Below are 20,281 nucleotides of genomic sequence, written 5' to 3'. Positions count from 1 at the left end.
TTTTTGTGATCGATATTTTTTGCGCAGGTTTAAATATTTGGACCTAATGAATATGCAAAAAGTATGTCACCGGAATAGAAAATAAACTTGCGAAATGTTATGTCTCTAAATTTTAAACATAATATTGGTATGGTTTATAAGTGCATAGGATACAAATCATTAAGCTGCCTAAATTTACAATTTTACTAACTGAAGCTGTTGAGACGAAGCTCTGCATGGAGGCGGTATCTCGCAGATCGGCGATAGAATTATTCATGGGAATGGTTTCAAAGGTGTACAGGGCGCGAAATCCGATGGCCACAAAGCGATCATTTGAATGCAAGGTGACGCGAAAGAAGCGTCCATCCGAACGCATTTCAAAGTCGGGAAGCTTTCCACAGTATCTGCTGAACTTTCGATCCGTGCTCATGAAATTGGAGAACTCTATGTAATCGCTGGCGGTTTGGTGGTCACAACTGGTCAGAAAACGAGATTAAACCTTTTTAAGAGATAGCTTAGAATAAGATCTTACGTTCCAATGCCTTCAACATCGAAATATGTGAAGTGGAGCACAACTCTTTCGTCACTTGCTCCGTAGAAATAATAATTGCACACCACATTTTCCAGGTAATATCCAGGAAAATTTGGAGAGTGAAACAAGCCACTTATGCGCTCACTGCTATTGTACACAAAGGAGCACCCTTCCTTTTGAGTTCCGGACATGATTCCAAAATCTTGAAAAAAATATTACCGGATTTTTAAATCGAATAATTAGATAAATATTATATAAATTATAAATATTTGAGAGTGCAATCGGTCTACAGGGGACTAAGACTCAATGGATAAACTTACTGGTTAAAAAGCGGTACTCAGCGCGAAATCCATAGTATTGAACCTTGTTCGTCATAGTAGGCGGATATTTTCCGACAAACTGGAGGTGCAGCTGGGGTCCACTGGACATCAGTGGCTTGGGCAAGAAGGCACCACAGAGGAGTTCCTGCGTCTCGTACCGTCCGCGCACTTCGCTGACCACGTGGAGCGCATCGCCCGGCTGGCATCTCGTGGAATTCTCGTGCTCCGTGGGCACGTTGAAGTCATGGAATCGTATCTGCACTCGTTCTGGCGCCTGGGCTTCAAACTCGTAACGGCACTGTAGGACTCTCGAGCCGCCAATTACAACGCCGCCGAGCGCGTGCTTCGCCAACAACAGCTGATTGGAGTCAAATATTCCCGATTTATTTACTCGTGAGTCGAACGTCTGTTTGCATTGTTCTGTGAAATAGACAAATCCATTTAGAATTGTTAGTGTGCGTATGCTTTTACCCAGGCTAACGTGGCAGACCAGGTTTCTAACGCGTCTTGCGTGTAATAAGATGGCCAGCAAAGGATTGCGCAATGAGGACAACAAGTTTGACACCTTCCGTCGCATCTGTGACGAGATAGCCGGCGAGTCAAGTTACCTGAAGAAGGCGGAGAAATTGCAGCGATTCTTTGAAAAGGGAAGCAGCGGCAAAGGTTTCAAGGGCGACACCCTGCTCTGGGTGCAGTTCCTCATCCCGGAGGCCAACCAGCGGGTCTATAATCTGCAGAACAAGGCGTTGATCAAACTCTTTTCGCGCATTCTTAATGCTAACCAGCAGCAAATGCATCTGGATCTAGAGCAGGGCAAGTTGTAATCCTTCATACACTTTCCGGCTACTACTCTAAACCTTTTCTAGTATATTCACCAAATACTGAGGAACTATTGTACCCAATATAACAATGTTCACTTGATTACCAATTCATCATCGCCCTAAATTGTATCGTTTCCCGCAGATGGAGACGTTTCGGAAACGCTGCGCAAGCACTTTGCTGCATCTAGGAAACTCAAGCCACAAGTGCAGAGCAAGCTCTATTTGCAGGAGGTGGAGCAGCTGCTCCTGAAGCTGGTGGAGCGTACCAAAGAGGATGAGCAAACAGAACTGCTGCACGAGTTGTGCTCGAAGGCCACTGACCTGGATCTGCGCACCTTTATTCGCTTGGTGAAGCACGACTTGAGAATTAATGCGCGGGCCCGGCACATCCTGGATGCTTTTGGTTCTGAAGCCTACCCCGCATATCAGTCCTCCCGCGATTTGGTGGCGATTGTGGGACAGTTTGCCGGCAAGGATAATAAAAAGGATGCCCATAGTCCGATCAAGAAAGCTAACAAAACGAACTCGAGTGCTATTCAGGTAATGACGCCAATATCGCCCATGTTGGCCAGTCCCTGCAAGTCTGTGGAGGAGGCCTTCAAGAAGAGCCCCACTGGATTGTATAGCGAGATCAAATATGATGGAGAGCGCGTTCAAATCCACAAGCAGGGCAACGAATTCAAGTTCTTTAGCCGCAACCTAAAGCCTGTGGTGGATCACAAGATACGGGCTCTTAAGGAGTATATACCCCAAGCCTTTCCTGGCGGTGGTGAAATGATATTGGACTCTGAGATCATTCTGGTCGACACTGACACAGGAGCACTGCTGCCCTTTGGTTCGTTGGGTGCCCATAAGAAGCAGACTTTTGCCAATGCAGCAGTATGCTTATTTGTGTTTGATTGCATACTGTACGATGGCGAGGATTTGACCCAGTTGTAAGTGAGGTTGGGAATAATATTATTTTGAAAATATTGTTTTAAAGTCATATATGTAGTTTCAAAGATATGTTCTTCATCTTCCAGGCCATTCCGAAAGCGTCGTGAGATCCTTGAGCAGAATATTCAACCCATTAAATCCCACGTGCAGCTGTCGGAGTCAGAGTTCCTCAAGACCACAAAGGAACTGGCCGTGATGACAGCAAGGGTGTTACATGCCAATCTGGAGGGAGTGGTCCTAAAAAGTCCAACCAGCACATACCAGCCCGGCAAGAGAAACTGGCTTAAGGTCAAGAAGGATTACCTTTTCGATGGAAAGATGGCTGATACAGCGGACTTGGTAGTTCTGGGAGCTTGGTATGGATCAGGCAAGAAAGGTGGCACGCTTAGCATTTTTCTTATGGGCTGCTACGATGCGTTTGGGCGTTTGTGGAAGACAGTGACCAAAGTGCACTCTGGCTTGGATGATGCTACCAACGCAGAGGTACATGAATCACTGATCAAGCTAACCGAACGTGCTGATGCCAACGCAATACCCAGCTGGCTATTGTGCAGTAAGTCCCTGGTGCCAGATGTACTGGCCAAGGATCCGCTGAAAATGCCAGTATGGGAGATCACTGGCGCAGAGTTCACCAAGTCCGATGCGCATACCGCGTCTGGAATCTCCATACGATTTCCCAGGATAACTCGTCGTCGTAGTGATAAATCGGCCAAAGAGGCCAATGATCTGGCCCACTTAGAAGATATTTTTGAAGCCTCAAAAACGAATGTAAATGTTGATTTGCTTCTGGCTAATTGTAGCAAGGATGAGAAAGCTATTGATATTAAAACATCCCCCCAAAAAGAGAAGAAACTAAATGGCAATCGTTCAAGTAGTACTAAGAAACTTAAAAGGCGCAAAACAAGTACAGATGATGAAGACGAGGCTCCTGCGCTCAGCAAACACAAGGAGGCAAAAGCGATACGGAGCTTGTCGCCATCGCAAAAGGGATTAAAGGATTTTTTCAAGCCCAGCAAGGAGCTTAAATCAGTTGTGAAAAAGGAACCAAAGCAGACGGAAAACGCTACTGAACCCACAAGCTCAAAAGGCAAGTTATTCGAAGGATTGGTGGCTTACTTTGCCATGGAGAAGGATTCCAGCAAACTGATGCAGCAGTTTTCGCAGCATGGAGGAAGCTGTACAACGGAACCACGAAAAGCAAATCTGGTTTTTTATAATACGAACGAGGCATCGGACATGGAGAAGCTTAGGTAACGCGTAGCTAATCACTTAATCTAAAAATAAAATTAATTCACAAGATTCCTTTTTTTTTTTTAGAAGGCTATATCGTCGGAGCTGCCGGCACTTGAATGTAAGCTGGCTGCAAAACTCTCTCGATACTCAGAGTCGACAGCCTTATCCCCTATATGCCGTCATGATGAAATGATGAGTCGTATTCTAAATTGTTTTCGCTCAGAAATACATGCTTTATTAAACCTAACACATGTGTGTATTATAGACAACAAGTATTTTATCAAATGGCAGAAGCAGAGCACGAAGCTTTGATAGAAAGCTCTACGTGGGGACAACAAAACGCTCCCGATTGTTTGTGGCGTCGTTAGTTATATTCTGGACGCTTGGATTGCCAAACCAGGCGCTCACTGAACATGTTGTGGGAATTCTTAGCCCTACTTGCGATCGCTGCCGCCTTGTTCTATCGCTGGGCGTCCGCCAACAATGATTTCTTCAAGGACCGGGGCATCCCCTATGAAAAGCCTGTTCTCTACTTTGGCAACATGGCCGGTATGTTCCTGCGGAAGAAAGCCATGTTTGACATTGTCTGTGATCTCTACACCAAAGGCGGAAGTAGCAAGTGAGTTGAATTTATTGATCCGAATCTAATAAGTTAATTACCTAATAAGTAACCGGCGCACTTGCACTTGCACTTGGAACTCGTTTATCTGTGTGTATCTATTGGTCTCCAGCATTGCGTACAAGTTTATATAGACTGTCAAGGTCAGCCAATAATTGATCTACACGTATCTATACGTACATTTGGTGGGTGCGGCTGACTTTGATTACGTTTTGAATATAGAATTCCGTAAACTCGATTAAATTGTGTAAATGCGTTTATCTAATGAAGTGTGTAACTGGCAAGATAATTGGCGAAATGCTTTGTTGGTTCTATCAGTTAAGTTTGCTATAATCTTATCGATTATACGACGGCTTTAAATGTTGTTTGTCTCGGACAGCACTGTGTCCATATTTAGATAGGAAAAATAGTAGATAAAGCTCCTGCAAAGTGCAATGACGATAACGTTATCTAAATTATTTATTCATTTCATATTGGGGCAACCCTTTTTATGACTGTTCCTTTTATACACATATACACGGTAGATCTAAATTATTAAATAATTTCATATTAGCATTTAAAGTTGAAAACCCATGTACATATAATTTTTTTATAGCCAAACTCGATAATCCCCCACTATACAATTATAGTTTGTTCATAAATTAAATAGAGATGGGTTAATTAAAAATTCGTCGGATAGGTAATGAACGAGGCTAGCCATCCATAAAAAAATAATTCATGTTATCATTTTCTTATCTTGTGGAGCGCTCAAATAAAATTTTTTTTGATTTGATTTAATAGTAAGTGACTCACAGAGAGCTTATCGGTTATTAACATGACTTTTATTTTTTTTTAGATTTTTTGGTATCTTCGAGCAGCGACAACCACTTCTTATGGTGCGCGACCCGGATCTTATCAAGCAGATAACAATAAAGGACTTCGACCATTTTATCAATCATCGCAATGTGTTTGCCACCAGCAGCGATGATGATCCACATGACATGAGTAACCTTTTTGGCAGCTCCTTGTTCTCCATGCGAGATGCTCGGTGGAAGGATATGCGAAGCACTCTGAGCCCGGCATTTACAGGCAGCAAAATGCGTCAGATGTTCCAGCTGATGAACCAGGTGGCCAAGGAGGCCGTGGACTGCCTTAAGCAGGATGATTCAACCGTTCAGGATAATGATCTGGACATGAAGGACTACTGCACACGGTTCACTAATGATGTGATCGCCTCGACAGCCTTCGGACTTCAAGTGAACTCGTTCAAGGATCGGGAAAATACATTCTATCAGATGGGCAAAAAGCTGACCACATTTACATTCTTGCAGAACATGAAGTTCATGTTGTTCTTTGCGTTGAAGAGTCTTAATAAGGTTGGCAAAGCATTCACATATATATTAGAAGAATATATTGATTAAACAATAATGTTAATTTTCCACGTAGATCCTTAAGGTCGAGCTTTTCGATAAGAAAAGCACTCAGTATTTCGTGCGTCTGGTGCTCGATGCCATGAAGTACCGACAGGAGCACAATATTATACGACCCGACATGATAAACATGCTGATGGAGGCTCGTGGCATAATCCAGACGGAGAAGACCAAGGCATCTGCCGTTCGCGAGTGGAGCGATCGCGACATTGTGGCCCAGTGTTTCGTGTTCTTCTTTGCTGGCTTTGAAACTTCGGCGGTGCTGATGTGCTTCACCGCTCAAGAGCTAATGGAGAACCAGGATGTGCAGCAGAAGCTATACGAGGAGGTACAACAAGTGGACCAAGACCTAGAGGGCAAGGAACTGACCTATGAGGCCATCATGGGCATGAAGTATTTGGATCAGGTCGTTAACGAGGTGCTGCGAAAGTGGCCGGCGGCAATTGCCGTCGATCGAGAATGCAACAAGGACATAACCTTTGAAGTGGATGGCCAGAAAGTCGAGGTAAAGAAGGGCGATGTCATCTGGCTGCCAACATGTGGATTCCATCGTGACCCCAAGTACTTTGAGAACCCCTTGAAGTTCGACCCGGAACGTTTTAGCGATGAAAACAAGGAGTCTATTCAACCATTCACATACTTCCCCTTTGGTCTGGGTCAACGAAACTGCATTGGTAAGTTGTTTGACTTAAAATTGTTCTTCGCCGGTACTAAAACTGATCTATTATAGGTTCCCGATTCGCTCTTCTTGAGGCGAAGGCTGTTATCTACTATCTGCTAAAGGACTACCGCTTTGACCCAGCCAAGAAATCCTGCATTCCACTAGAGCTCAGTAGTTCCGGATTTCAGTTGTCACCCAAAACTGGCTTTTGGATTAAACTTGTTCAAAGGAACTAATCTGTAAACCATTAATTGTTATGTTTTAAAGAATTTGACATTATTATATTTAAACAATTGTATTCTTGTGCCTTCAAAATAAAAATGAAAGGTTTGTTTAACTTTTGTACTAACGTGAAAGTACTTTTTTTAATTTATGCCAGAAATTATGAAAGGTATAATATCACTTATTTACTTATGTACTCTAAAATGTAGGTTTCTATATATAATAGATGTTCTCAAAATGTACGAAACTGTCTGCATTTTTGCTACTTTCGTACCATTCAGTTGATGTAATAGAATGGAAATGCTGAGGCCCTACGTAAATGAACAAAGAATGTGACATGAATGGACTGATGAATAATATTATTTTCGTGTACAGAAAGTTCTTAATATTACGTGCTTTTCAAAAAAAATACTGAATTAGATAGTTATCTTAATTTATGTCTGTTTATATCCCTACCCCCTTTCCATTACATTTTTAAAATTTTATTTATAAGCAATATTTTTACAATTTCTTGGTTGCAGTTATCGAGGTTGCACTCACGCTTTTCAATTTATTCACAAACTGCAAAGTATTGCATATCGTTGCATTTCCATGAGGAATGGGTGTTGGCAAAAAGTGATATAAATAAAATTATAAATAACGAAGAAATGCTCATTTGATGAAGGGAACCCGCCAAGTGAATATTATTTCCGCAGCACAAAATGACGAGTGAAATTATAAGTTTTTATAAGGACAAAACGGTGTTTATAACCGGAGGCACAGGATTACTGGGCAAAGGTGCGCGATCAATTCAAATTCAGGAACACTTGAAAATTAGAATTGTTCTGTGTTTCAGTGGTCATTGAAAAGCTGTTGCGGGCGACGGATGTGAAACGTATATATTTCCTGGTGAGAACCAAGCGGGGTGAGAAAATGGAAGCGCGATTTGAGTCTTGGAAAAAGGATCAGGTGAGTGCCGAGTGATTTGTCATTGACAATAATGGTGGTACCTTCTACCTTGTGCATCCTCCCTGCAGGTGCTTGAAGTGCTTGTAAAGCAAAAGCCGCTGGCCCTGCAAAAGGTGACTCCGATTTCGGGTGACTGCTGTGCCCCGGACTTGGGCATCAGCGAGGCGGATCGAAGGATACTGGCCGCGGAGGTGCATGTGGTCATACATGGAGCCGCTTCGATCCGATTCGAGGAGCCACTCGACCAGGCACTGAGCATCAACACCAGGGCTGTGCGTCTCGTTACCCAGCTGGCGAAGGAAATGCGGCTGCTCGAGTCCTTTGTCCACGTCTCGACCGCATTCTCCAATTGTGTGGTGCATCAAATCAAAGAGCGCTTCTATCCGGAACACCTAACCTGTCCCGTTGACAAGGTATTCGACATGCACGGTTCGCTCAGCTCCGAAACGTTTGAAAAGATGGCACCTGCCCTAATTGGAAAATTCCCGAACACATACACCTACACAAAGGCTCTGGGAGAGCAGGTGATCCAGGAGGAGGCGAAGGGCCTGCCGGTCGGCATTTTTCGACCAGCGATCAGTAAGTATTTGCTCCAGTCATAGGAACAAATCAATCACACATAGATCACTGTGATATAAAGTTTAATCAACAAGTTATATAGAAGCTACTGTTCTAAGACAAACAATCTGGAATTGCAGTTTTATCCACCTTCAAGGAACCTGTGCGAGGATGGGTTGATGGCCTGCAAGGGATGATAGCCATGATATTTGCCACTGCCTACGGATTTGTTCACTTAGTGCTGGTTAATCTTAAAGTTTCTGCTCCTGTAGTTCCGGCCGACTACTGCGTCAACGTGGCCATCGCCTCAGCTGTCCAGATAGCCAAGATCTCTAAGCAGAATAAAAAAGGTCCGCCCCCCATTTACGCTTTTGCACCCTGCGAATCGAATTTGCTGACTTATGGAGAACTGATCAACGAATGTTATCAAAATGGTCTGGAGGTACCAAATGAAAAAATGATCTGGTACCCATTTAACCATTGCACCACATGCCCCTATCTGTATAGGATCGGCGTCTTCTTCTATCACATGATTCCCGGATTTTTCCTGGATATTATCCTGCGTCTGAAAGGTCAAAAGCCGATGATGATAAAGAACTATCACAAGGTCCATGAGGGCATGATCAGTTTGTTTCCCTTCTCAAGTAAAACCTTTACTATGGACATGACAAATACTGACGCAATGTGGCAGTCCATGTCGTCGGTGGACAAGGAGATATTCAACTTTGATATGTCGACATTGAACTGGAAAGAGTTTTGCACGTCTCTCATGGACGGAATACGACTATATCTGTTTAAGGACCTCCGAACGCCAGAATCCATTGCTCGGGGGAAGCGAATTTTAAATAGGTAAGTCCTAGTCAACCACTACAAAGATATAACTATTATAAGCCATTTTAATTTTTACAGGTTTTATGTATTTGATAGGCTTCTTAAAACTGTATTAGTTTTCTTATTTGGAGCCTTTGTTTGGATATTAATCAAAAATGTATGGCCACTACTATAAGTGTTAAGAGCTTATAATAAATAAAACTTGCACAGGTTTGAAGGTTAAAGCGTTGTGTTAAATTTCACAATAAATAATGAGTTTGTTCTTGCTGGATCTGAAAACAACAATTTGCTTTGAAGTGCTCCGGGGTCAATTGGTGTAAAAATTAAAAATGTATTCCTGAAAAGCCACTAGAAAATGTGGATTGCAGAGAATGTGCCAATGGTGCAACGCACCATTTCTTGTGCAATTGGTTGGTAATCGAAGGTTGTTCCAACTATATAATTACATAATAGCGAATAGAATTACCACGTCTGCATTTCCATTCCCCATATTAATTAGGCAGTCAATCGCCACTCATTGTCTGAGCACATTCATTAGGCTCGAGTCAGACTGACTGTCCAAACACTCAACACATGGGTGCGCACACTCGAATTCAATTACCTATGCCCATGCCGTTTGTCCAACTACCGGGTTTCACTCCCTTTCCGTGAGGTGCACTTCAACCCGGCACAACGTTTTCCAATTAGCCAAATGGATATTTCACAGGCCGCCTCTTTCACGCCTCTTGACACCTGAGCGTCTCCGATCGGATCCTCTGGACCACAAAGTGATAAAACCTCGGGTTCTAATTTCAGTGTAATTTCAGCAGATAGGGCCAGGCTAATTGTTTACCTAGCAGGTCAACTGCAGTGCTCATGGTTTAATGGCACATGTTTAACTGGGCGTATACGTAATATGCAGCTTCACGGGGTGAACTTCGCCAGCTTTCGTTTGGCGGTTAGGTAAGTGTTTACGACGCCCATGGATGTGTGAGTGCGAGTTTGGCAAGACAATTGTTACTTTGCGATCGGCAAAATCGGGTATAAATAAGTGGTGAAAAAACACTGAACACCTCTCATTCAAGCATCAGTCGAGTCTGCGCCGTTCTCGGTCGACATCGGATTACGGATAACTGAATACGGAAAACGGAACACGGAATTCCGGCCTAACTTCGCGAAAAGGATCGTTACAAGAGCCCACCGAAAATGGCCACGGATGTGCAAACTTTTTACAAAGACAAAACTGTCTTTCTAACCGGCGGCAGTGGGTTCCTTGGAAAAGGTATTCCGAGTTCTAGTTACAAAGAATCAAATGATCGGCTAGAGTGTGTTACAAATGCATAAGACACATAAATTAAAGGTGAAAAACCTGTGAGATGCTTTTGCATTGGCCAAGTTGGTTAGAAATGTGATGCCAAAACAAGCAAATTCGCAGAACCGTCCGTCACAGTTCCATATATCAGATCAAGTTCAAGATCAAGAACAAGTTTATTGCCGTTTCAGTGACCATTGAGAAGCTGCTTCGCACCACGGAGGTGAAGCGCATCTATGTGCTGCTTCGATCCAAGCGCGGCCAGGAAATGCGGGAGCGATGCGCCGCCTGGGATAAGGATCCGGTAAGACATCCTTTTCCAATTCCATAAAAGTCTTCTCCTGATCTTCTTTGCAGCATAAGCAAAATACTAAAGTTGTTGAACCCTTTAATGGTGCAAACACAGTTAAAATATTTCTTTATCAAACATTTTGGTTTCAGGTCTTCGTTAATCTAATGAAAACCAATCCAGAGGCTTTAAAGCGAGTGGTACCTTTTGCTGGGGATTGCCAGGAGCCGGATCTTGGCCTGAGCATCAGCGATCGCCAGGTTTTGGTTAATGAGGTGCAGATTGTTATCCACACTGCGGCCACTGTGCGTTTTGTGGAGCCGTTGCACATCGCACTGGCGGTGAACACACGGGCCACCCGACTCATGATTCAACTGGCCAGGGAGATGGCCCACCTGGAGTCCTTCGTCCATGTGTCCACCGCGTACTCAAACTGCGTGGTGGAGCACGTCAGTGAGCGCTACTACCCGGAGTACTTGAACTGCACTGCCGACAAGATCCTGGAGCTGCTGGAAAGCCTTAGTCCTGAGCTGTTGGATGACATGACACCGGCATTGCTGGGCAAGTATCCCAATACGTATACGTATACCAAGGCGCTGGCGGAGCAAGTGCTCCAGCTGGAGGCGAAGGATTTGCCGCTTAGCATTTTTCGACCAGGCGTTAGTAAGTACTTTTCGTTGGGACTTAAATTCCTCGTCTAATCCGTAGTCTTCCACAGTAATTGCCAGCTATAAGGAGCCCATGCCCGGCTGGATCGACAACCTATACGGACCCATTGCAGTTCTCTACGGAGCAGCCTTCGGAATACTGCGTATCACACTGCTTAATCTTAAGGCCCAGGCTGGCATTGTACCCGTGGATTACTGCGTCAATATGGTGCTGGCCTGCGCTTGGAACACGGCCCGGGATAGTAGCATCAAGCAATCCCCGGAGCCACCTATCTACAACTTTACGCCGAACGAGGATAACCTGATAACCTGGGGTGGCTTCCGGGACAAGGCAGCTCTGCTGCGGTACAACTATCCCCTGAGTAAGATGATGTGGATGCCGTTTCTGCACTGCACCACCATTCCCTGGCTATTCCGGTTCACGGCCATCTTTTACCACCTGCTACCCGGTTATGCCATTGATCTGGTCCTGCGTATATGGGGCAAAAAGCCGCGCATGATCAAGTTGTACGACAAAATCCACAAGAACATTGATATTCTGGCGCCCTTTGTGATCACATCCTGGTTCTTCGATACCGTCAACACCCGCAAGCTGTGGGCCAAAATGTCTGCCGAGGATCAGAAGCTTTACGACTTCAATATGAGCAGCGTCGACTGGGACGATTACTTCCTGCAAGCCCTGGCCGGGGTTCGCATCTACCTTGCAAAGGAGAAACCAGGACAGGACATACTGGAAAACGGACAAAGGATCTACAGGAGGTGAGTGGGAAACTTGAATACTTGCAAAGTATTATAATACAAATAATCGTACCTATCCCCCTCAGGGATTTTGATGGATTTATTTTTATATATTTATAAAAGCCCATTTCATATTATTGTTCATATTATTAATTGAAATATTTCTTGTGTTTTTGGCACAGGTTTAAATTTCTTCATCGGCTCCTGCAGTTCACTCTTTGTAGCGGTGCCGTCGCAATATTATGGTCAATTTTTAAGCGCCTACTGGGCCCATTTATATAGATATCACAAATAAAGTTGATTGGCAATGATTTACTCACTGTCTATACTTCCTTTTTAGCATTAAAAATAGCAATTTTATAGGGGTTGCCATTGCTGGCCATTTTTTTAAATAACTATAACCACTTCATTAATTTTTTTCAATATTTCACTTTAAAAATATATGTGAGTACATAAATATTTTGGCCGAAGTATGGACTCACTAATGGGCAGCGGAGAACAGGATGCTATCAATTGGCTAATAAGATTACACCATAGACTAAGTCTTACGAACAACATTGCGAGCCCCGCCATTTGAACGTGACAACAGTTGGCAATAAACTGAGCCAGGCCCACAGCCCAGAGCCATTTACATGGCCAATCACTCGGGACCAAGGCTGTGAATTGGCCGCATCCGTTTCCGCCGCGGATTCCGGACCAAACCAGACGGAAGCTGTCGAATGTCGCCGGGCGTGGAGGGCCTAGATGTGCCGCCATTTGCCATCGACTAAGTTAATTCGATTTGGGTTTTGGCTAATAGGGGGCTGGGATGAGAGGAGGGGTTGTGTAGAAGCACTAACAAAAAATATAATAATTTATAATATATAATAGGAAATCTTTTGTCGAAAACAACTTGTAATCCATTTAAGCTGCGATGAAAGTTATTAAAGTCTGCACAAAATATTTTGTTACTAATAGAATTATTAATAGTAATTAAATGGGCTGATAATAAAAAATGTGAATACTTTATGTTATAGTTCGGATAATTAAGTTAAGGATAAATATGGTTAGTTATCCAGAAAACAAACCTATTTCCACTTCCTTCCAATGTATATTTGGCTATAAACAAGGGTATTGGGACGCAAATGTAAAGCTAATTTATGGGGCGCCAACTCACCAAATGAGCGACCGGGCTTCGGCAGTTCCACATCCAACGGCAGACTGTTCTGCTTGGCGGCGAAGGACTGCTCCTGCTGGAGCTTTTCATGCTTCATCGCCACACTGGCTGCCTCCAGAACCGCCGGAGATGGGGAAGTGGGTTCCGGCACTCCCAGCTCATTCGGCACGAACTTGTACTTTCCCCGAAATCCTTTGGCCGTGCGATTGGAGCTGGCATTGAACTCGAGCAGCAGATCGGGACCAGTGCTCACCAGACGGCGGGTGGGTCGGCTGGAGCAGATTACATCGATGACCGAGCTCATGTGAGCGGACTCCGCGTCGAACAGAGTAAGTGCATCCAACTGGCATCCTCCACTGACCACCGGCGGCAGCTGCAGCTCCTCGAAGAGGATCTCCACGTGGGTGTCCGGCCGACCGATGAACTTGTAGGCGCACTTGATGTGCGCCGGGTAGTGTGCGGGAAACTGGGGCGAGTGGAAGTAGCCCTGGCCCACATTTCCATCCTCGCCGGACAAGCTGGCGAAGAAGTAGAAGTCGCAGAAGCTGTGCGGAACTAATCGACCATCCGTCCGGAAGTTTTCTATGACAAATTAAATAATTCATTTAAATAAATTTTTTGTATCTTCTTTTATCCCATTTAATAGGGGCAATTATTAAAATTAAGAAAAACTAACACAAAAGAAGCATTGCTTATGTATGTAAATACGTAGCAGGTGGACCAATTGGACCACTTATTATTACAATTATGATACAGTTCTCGTTGCGAACAAAGATTGGAAGGCGTCCTACATCAGCAAACTCATGGTAAAATATCTTAAAAACTAAAATAACTTGCTATTAAAGTATTTATTAAATACGTTTTAAAAGTGCCTTAGCTCACGGAAGTACCTAAGTCAACTCACCTCGCTTCAAAAATCGATAGCTGGCGCTGAGGGTCAAGTTCCAGCTGGCCAGGTCGGTGGGCGGCTGCTGGAACCGGAGGCGCAGTCCGAGCAATCGACCCGCGCTATAAATAGGCGTGGCACTGCGCTCCCGGCTGTGCTGGCAGAAGGTGTCCGCCGCCAGTGTCGCGTTCTCGATGACGGGATCCCGCAAAAAGGGAAAGACGTCCACGCTGTCCAAGCACCTGTCACGAAATTGCAATCCACATTGGATGAGGTGGCATCGAAAGGGGGAATAACCCGGGCCGCTTGCATTGGCCAGGGCAGATGCGTAATGATGTCTAAAATTTATTGGCCGATACTTTTGGGGCTGGCTCGTTGGTCAGCCTGCCTCCCTATAAATATATACCCCATCGCAGCCAGAAAATGTCCATTAAGAAATAATTCCCAACGCTTCGCTGGTTCTTCACGATTTATTTTGATAAAAAGTCGAACAAAAGTTGGCGTTAAGGCTAATACGATTGTCAAATCGGACCAGCTGCTTCAGGACTTTAAGTAATTTTCAAAAATATATCCCAATTAAGCAAATACGTAGTGGCTATAAAAACCATAAGGAACACAACAAAGTCATTCCGAATTTTCCTATAAATAAAATAAACAACATAGGGTAATGATATCTTAAGAAAAATGAAGAAGACGTGTAATTAGTTGGTGGGCTGGAAAAAGACGTTAGATCACTGGATCTGAATTTAAGGCAAAGGTTTTTAAGTTTCCCCAACAATAGTAAATTATTCCCCTTTTCGCTTGCGCATTCCACTGAGCATGCGACAGAAGGCCGGATAATCAATCATGGGCGGCTCCTCCAAGGACTTGGGCTTGGCCATTGGGGCGTGGCTTAGAGCCTCCTTGGCCTCGTTGAGGGTCATTTTGTCGCCATAGTTGGTCAGCTCTTCATAGATTCTGGGGAGTGTTCAAATGGAGACTATCACTGTGCTAGTCCACTCTTTTGGACTTTGGTGGCACCCACTTGCGTTCATCGATTTTGCCCGTGCCATGGTCATCCCATTTGCTCCAGGCCTCCAGCAGCACATCCTCGGGATCCAGTTCCTGGGTGCGACGACTCATCAGCCGGACGAAGGCTTCGTAGTCGAGCGGCTCCTTGGCCTCCTGCATCATCTGTTCCAGTAGCTGTTCGTTCGGGTCGTTTCCCAGGGCCGTATAGGTGAATCGTAGATCGTCCTTCGAGATCAGTCCATCGCAGTCCGTATCGAAGAGCGAGAAGACCTTCGAAGAATCCACGGAGTGAGCCACGGTGTCTGCATCATTCGAAAACTTACTTCCTTCAGCTCCGCCAGCTTGGCAATGTCCAGTTCATGGGGCGCCACATTATCATCGGCCCTCATCTCCTCGGGCAGCGTGTAGTGGCCACTGGACTCCGGCAGCTTCAGCGTGGGATTGAATATCTCATTGATCACGGCCATGGCCTCCGAGTCCGCCAGGTGAGATGGAGGCTGAGGAGTATGTGATGGCTTGCGGGCGGAACTGGTGCGACGACGACGCTGTATTGAAAATTGTATTGCCGTAGTTTTTTGACTGCTTTTCACTGCAACTTATTTCACTCACTCGCTCCAGATCCTCGAGGGAAACCGATGGATCCATCGACATGTTGAAGGAGTATTTGCACTATCAACTCTCTCGATCACTCACAAACTAGTTTTGTAGGTTGAAAAACTTTATTTGAAAATATTAAAATATTTCCAAAGCGATATATTAGCGATATTAACTCAGAGAAAATAACATATCCATATCTTAAGGTCTTAAAGCGGCACCAAAAGTATTACAACAATGGAATATAAACTAGAGCATGTATTTTTTGTAGCAAATTTCGAAAAATTTTTGTTAGACAGTTAAATTTTCCAGGCTATTAAATGTTCTTGAGTTTTTTCTCTGAATCAAAACCACATTTTGCTGGCGATTGAGGAACGTTTTCAAAATCGATTTACCGACGGTTCGAACGCGTTTTTCTAACGACTTCAAACACGGAACTCTATCAACCACCGACTAGGACACTCGTATTGCTCGCAATATCCCAGCGATTCGGACGCGTTTTCCCAGCGACGGATGCACCTTAAATATTACGCATACGTTTGGCGGAGCACTCGGCCAGTCGGCAAGATCCACTGAAATGTGCTTGGCCAGTGCTCTCCAATTTTATTGACAAATCGATTCCGAAATATTGTGTGCGTTATTTTTATGGCGCAAATGTGGATGCATACGATTTTGCATAAATTGACACAAATTTGCGGGATTTATATAAATAACCAGGCGTGCCGGCGGCCACGGCTCCACCAAAACGGACCGCCCACATGGCCTTCGCAAGGTATTTTAATTACATAGCCGCTGCGTTTGGGGATTTGGCCTCTCGCTACCATCTCCAACCATCTCCTGGCCCATTCCGCATTTGGCCACGGCATTTCCGCGACGGACGCCAGCCTTATCCATCGACGGATTCGATTTTGATGGCTGTCTCTGGCAGCTGTCCGCCGATTTGAGATCGGATCGACTCCCAATCCCTGCTCCCCGCAAATCGATCACGGAATTGCGCCGGAAGCATTGCCACTCACCCGGCGCGCAGCTGCAACTGCTCGAGCTGAAAGGCCACCAGCTCGTCGTCCATTCCGCCAATGAAGATCATCAGGCAGTTGTTCTTGGCTCCCAGCGAATGGCTGGCATTGATGGCCAACCTGCCCCATTGGGTGGCATTTCGCTCGGACAAGTGAAGGCAGGAGCAATCTGAAAAGGGATGGTAACAAAAAGCTTAAGTTGAACGTCATAAATAAAAATGTAATTCCTTTTCATTTTATAATAATTTTATGTTATATAGGAGCAACTTCTTGAACTGCAAACTAATCATTTGAACCCACCGAGCCAGAGATGCGACTGCTTGCTGTTGGCCACTGGCTGCTGCGATTGTCCATTTCCGGTGGCCAACAGGACCACGACTAATCCCAGAGCCAAGGATGCGGCCGGCATTGTCAGCGACCGATGTGAGACTGCGAAGCAGGATTCCATTATCCTGCCGTCTAGCTGAGAGCTGCCGATGTCCCATGTCCGGTATAAAAATAGCCCGCTCCTCGCATAAAACCGAGCTCCTCTGCCTTTTTGTGTTGGCGTGCCATTAAATTTCAGTTGAGGTTTTACAGGTGCCGGTGCCGTCATCAGCATCCGCTAGTTTGCTACCACCTTTTTTCCCCTTCCTTTTGGCCAAACAAACTGGCAAACACACGTTAATACCGTCCATTTGCCTGAGGACATTTGAAGCAGCGTCCTTTTTGGGTGGCGGTATTTTTAAAATGTGTGTCATGTCATCTTTTTGTGAGCGTCCGTCTGTGGCCACCAGTTAACAGCTCTTTTGGCCCCTTTGAACCAGTCAATTCATCTAGATTGTCACACTTCGGAGACTGAAACTCAATTAAGTTAACTGCCAATTCACATGAAAATTACATTTGATATCTCGTTGCGGCCGGGCTAAGGGATACCTATTAACTTTGTACGCCTAACTGGAATGGGATAATGCTTTCGGGTATTGATTTCGTTTGTTGTTGAGTACGACAATTTTGGAAAATAGCTCTGAAAGGATATTAGCCTTTTATATGTATATGTATAAATTTGTAAATGATTTTGTCGTTTTTATTTTATTAACAATAAATTCAATTTAACAATAAAATTAAATAAATAACATTCGAAAACACAAAACCGTTGCACAGGAAAACATACGATCTTGTTTAGAGAAAATTCATTTATTTAATACAACACTTACGCAACTGATATTATATAGAAAATATTTGTTCGCTACTATAACACTGATTTAAAGAACAGCTAGCCCGCAGACTGGTTCATCTTGGCCTTGAACATATCGGCCAGCATATTGGCCTTGTTGGCATTCAGCTCCTCGTAGTCAAACGGTGCCATGTGATCCTTGCAGCGATCGAGCCATTGGCGGATATGTTTATAGGGTCGGAGTTCAAACTCAAAGGCCTCCAGCTGGGAAACGGTCACCAAAAGCGTGAGATCCGCGATGGTGAAGTGATCGGCGGCGGAAAACTGTCTGCCCTCCAAGATCGAATTTAGCCAGCCCACTGCCTCCGCCAATTTGGCTCGCTTTCCTTCGTCCAAGGGCGCTCCAATAAACATTGTGGGGAACTGTTTAGAATTGGCCATTATTTATTTTGAGAAAACAAAACGTGAACTACAGATATCCTAAATAAAATTAAGATAAAATTAGGCACTTACATAGTAGTCCGTGAGTCGCATGTAGAGGGTGCCCAGATCGAATTGGAGGCGTTGGTCCACCAAAGCCCTCACCCTTATGTCCGTGGGATACAGTTCGTCACTTTTGCCGTAGGCAGCCACCAGGTAGGATAGTATGGCCCTACTGCAAGGCAAGGATATACTCGTAAGTTTCTGGGTCAAAGCGGTTATAATCGCACACTTACCTTTCCCACAAAACCAGACCCTCGTCGTTCATGGTCGGCACACAGTGCTGCGGGTTCATGGCCACAAAGTCCGGCTTCAGCTGCTCCCCCTCCAGGATGTTGACGATCTTCAGCTCGAAGTCGAGGTCGAGCATCTTGGCCAGCAGCAGGATGCTGCGGCAGGGCGGACTGGGCGGCAGGTAGTACAGCACGGGCGGCGACATCTTGCCACCTCTGAGGAGCAGGCAATACACGAATTCGGTTACAATACGCTTCGTGTCGGACATTGGCCGAAACTGAAATGCCAAGTTCCGGCCACACGCAGGCCCAAAAAACTTGGTTCTTGGCGGTCAGCGCCAAATAATCAATGCATCGATTTTATTCGTCTACATAGTTATAGTTAATTAATGCCAATTGTTCTTTGCGTGGTCTTTTGAGAACTGGCAAAAAGTGCGCAGTTGTTTAAGGCTGTAAGCACTGCGGTTTTATTCTCAAGTAAATTTCAAGGAAAGCCATTTAAAATGTTCGTGAAAATACAATTTGTAAATGTATTTCTAATGGAATTAAGTAGATATTACGAAAATTACGAAAATAAATTGAGGATTATTACTTAAAATTTAAGAAATAATAAAAACAGCAAATGCTTTAGAACTTTCTTTTGAATACATCCCTTTGAAGGTTTTGGTCGTTTGACCATCCGCCTAAAAGTATGCAGCGATTTTGCTACTCCATGTAAAATCAATGGCAAATGTAAAATTAAAACTTGTGCTGCTGCCCTAAGTTTTTGTAATGAAACACTACGGATAATTTAGTAATTTTTGATTAATGCATATAGGGAATTGCCAATTCGAAACAAGTCCCCTGGGGCTCTGCTATCTGCAAATGGTAATCGCTGTGCTGTGGCCCGCACTTAATTGCACTCACTTATTTATTCATTATGGAATATGCACAGAAGGCAGTGGATCAGCCAGACCGACCTACCGACCCCTTGGAGACGCCTACTCACACAATTCTGTGCACCAGCTTGTGCTGCACCACGGCCACCGAGTCGATGTCGATGCAGTTCCCCAGTATGCCGTCGAGTGTGGCCGCGTCCGCGTTTGCCGGAGCTGGGTTGCTGCAGGACTAACAAGGACTCTGCAAGGGACTCGTGATGCGACTGATGCTGATGCTCCGGTGGCTGGTGCGTGGGATTCTATCTGGTGATTGAATCTGCCTCAGCTGTCCCAACTTGCCGACGACGCTGCTCACCGCCGTATCCGCTGTCTGACTTTTCCAATTTCAGAGCATGTTGTCTCGCCAGCGTTGTTGTCGTTGTCTTTGGGCGCATTTGTTTTCGTTTAGTTTTCATAACGAACGTTGCCATGGACGACAGTCCGCCCGAGTGTTGGCCTGGTCGAAAAGTATGTGGTGGCTGGTGTGGGGGCGTTGTCGAAAACTCGGCCAAAATGCTCACATTCGTGTCTAAAATTATACGTCTACATTAGGTGCCAAGCCATGCTTTTGCCTTTATTGATTGAAAACTGATTTTCCAATTCAGAGCACCTGATTAGGTTGGCTGGCGGGGGGTTTTGATTGGCATCACTTGGAACTCGACGTGTTTGCTGCAAACATTTTTCGACAGTCACGACTTCATCGCGTGCTTGACATTTCTTAGGGCCACTCAAGGACATGGTCGGCACAGTGGTAATTAGCCAGGACATAAATGTTTC

General features: G+C 44.7%; 7 protein-coding genes across 9 annotated transcripts; 4 read left to right on the top strand and 3 right to left on the bottom strand.

The window, feature by feature from the left end:
• Positions 1-8: 8 nt before the first annotated feature.
• Positions 9-17,166, bottom strand: LOC6553674 (suppressor of lurcher protein 1). Its single transcript, XM_015154602.2, has 7 exons — positions 17,019-17,166; positions 16,719-16,887; positions 14,116-14,339; positions 13,212-13,793; positions 832-1,251; positions 512-713; positions 9-455 (listed from the first exon to the last, which is right to left on the bottom strand). The coding sequence occupies exons 1-7, from the start codon at positions 17,164-17,166 to the stop codon at positions 113-115; spliced, it is 2,088 nt and encodes a 695-aa protein (XP_015010088.1). The 3' UTR covers positions 9-112.
• Positions 1,200-4,068, top strand: LOC6553675 (DNA ligase 3). Of its 2 annotated transcripts, XM_001980381.3 has the most exons (4): positions 1,200-1,644; positions 1,795-2,587; positions 2,675-3,838; positions 3,906-4,068. In XM_001980381.3, the coding sequence occupies exons 1-4, from the start codon at positions 1,293-1,295 to the stop codon at positions 4,012-4,014; spliced, it is 2,418 nt and encodes an 805-aa protein (XP_001980417.1). In that variant the 5' UTR covers positions 1,200-1,292; the 3' UTR covers positions 4,015-4,068. The 2 variants fall into 2 exon arrangements, with proteins under 2 accessions (XP_001980417.1, XP_026832115.1); XM_026976314.1 differs by lacking the exon at positions 1,200-1,644 and having other exon boundaries at positions 1,680-2,587; positions 3,909-4,068.
• On the top strand, positions 4,107-6,866 carry LOC6553676 (probable cytochrome P450 9f2). The gene is made up of 4 exons (XM_001980382.3): positions 4,107-4,440; positions 5,276-5,795; positions 5,866-6,523; positions 6,580-6,866. Exons 1-4 carry the CDS (start codon positions 4,235-4,237, stop codon positions 6,744-6,746), a joined length of 1,551 nt encoding a protein of 516 aa, XP_001980418.1. The 5' UTR covers positions 4,107-4,234; the 3' UTR covers positions 6,747-6,866.
• Positions 7,401-9,335, top strand: LOC6553677 (fatty acyl-CoA reductase wat). The gene is made up of 5 exons (XM_026976315.1): positions 7,401-7,509; positions 7,568-7,680; positions 7,749-8,259; positions 8,379-9,087; positions 9,148-9,335. Exons 1-5 carry the CDS (start codon positions 7,434-7,436, stop codon positions 9,242-9,244), a joined length of 1,506 nt encoding a protein of 501 aa, XP_026832116.1. The 5' UTR covers positions 7,401-7,433; the 3' UTR covers positions 9,245-9,335.
• On the top strand, positions 10,137-12,370 carry LOC6553678 (fatty acyl-CoA reductase wat). Its single transcript, XM_001980384.3, has 5 exons — positions 10,137-10,330; positions 10,552-10,664; positions 10,802-11,312; positions 11,368-12,076; positions 12,238-12,370. The coding sequence occupies exons 1-5, from the start codon at positions 10,255-10,257 to the stop codon at positions 12,335-12,337; spliced, it is 1,509 nt and encodes a 502-aa protein (XP_001980420.1). The 5' UTR covers positions 10,137-10,254; the 3' UTR covers positions 12,338-12,370.
• LOC6553911 (calmodulin) lies at positions 14,553-16,261 on the bottom strand. The gene is made up of 5 exons (XM_026976316.1): positions 16,098-16,261; positions 15,718-15,825; positions 15,432-15,653; positions 15,122-15,378; positions 14,553-15,054 (listed from the first exon to the last, which is right to left on the bottom strand). Exons 2-5 carry the CDS (start codon positions 15,757-15,759, stop codon positions 14,883-14,885), a joined length of 693 nt encoding a protein of 230 aa, XP_026832117.1. The 5' UTR covers positions 15,760-15,825; positions 16,098-16,261; the 3' UTR covers positions 14,553-14,882.
• A 702-nt stretch (positions 17,167-17,868) lies between the features above and the next one.
• On the bottom strand, positions 17,869-20,232 carry LOC6553913 (glutathione S-transferase D7). Of its 2 annotated transcripts, XM_026980659.1 has the most exons (4): positions 19,576-20,232; positions 18,591-18,803; positions 18,388-18,529; positions 17,869-18,297 (listed from the first exon to the last, which is right to left on the bottom strand). In XM_026980659.1, exons 2-4 carry the CDS (start codon positions 18,791-18,793, stop codon positions 17,974-17,976), a joined length of 669 nt encoding a protein of 222 aa, XP_026836460.1. In that variant the 5' UTR covers positions 18,794-18,803; positions 19,576-20,232; the 3' UTR covers positions 17,869-17,973. The 2 variants fall into 2 exon arrangements, with proteins under 2 accessions (XP_026836460.1, XP_026836457.1); XM_026980656.1 differs by lacking the exon at positions 19,576-20,232 and having other exon boundaries at positions 18,591-18,892.
• Between the last annotated feature and the right edge of the window lie 49 nt (positions 20,233-20,281).

This window comes from Drosophila erecta, unplaced genomic scaffold (genome assembly GCF_003286155.1).
Source record: "Drosophila erecta strain 14021-0224.00,06,07 unplaced genomic scaffold, DereRS2 tig00000000-arrow-pilon, whole genome shotgun sequence".
Lineage (NCBI taxonomy): Eukaryota > Metazoa > Arthropoda > Insecta > Diptera > Drosophilidae > Drosophila > Drosophila erecta.
This window is presented reverse-complemented; position numbering and strand designations above follow the sequence as displayed.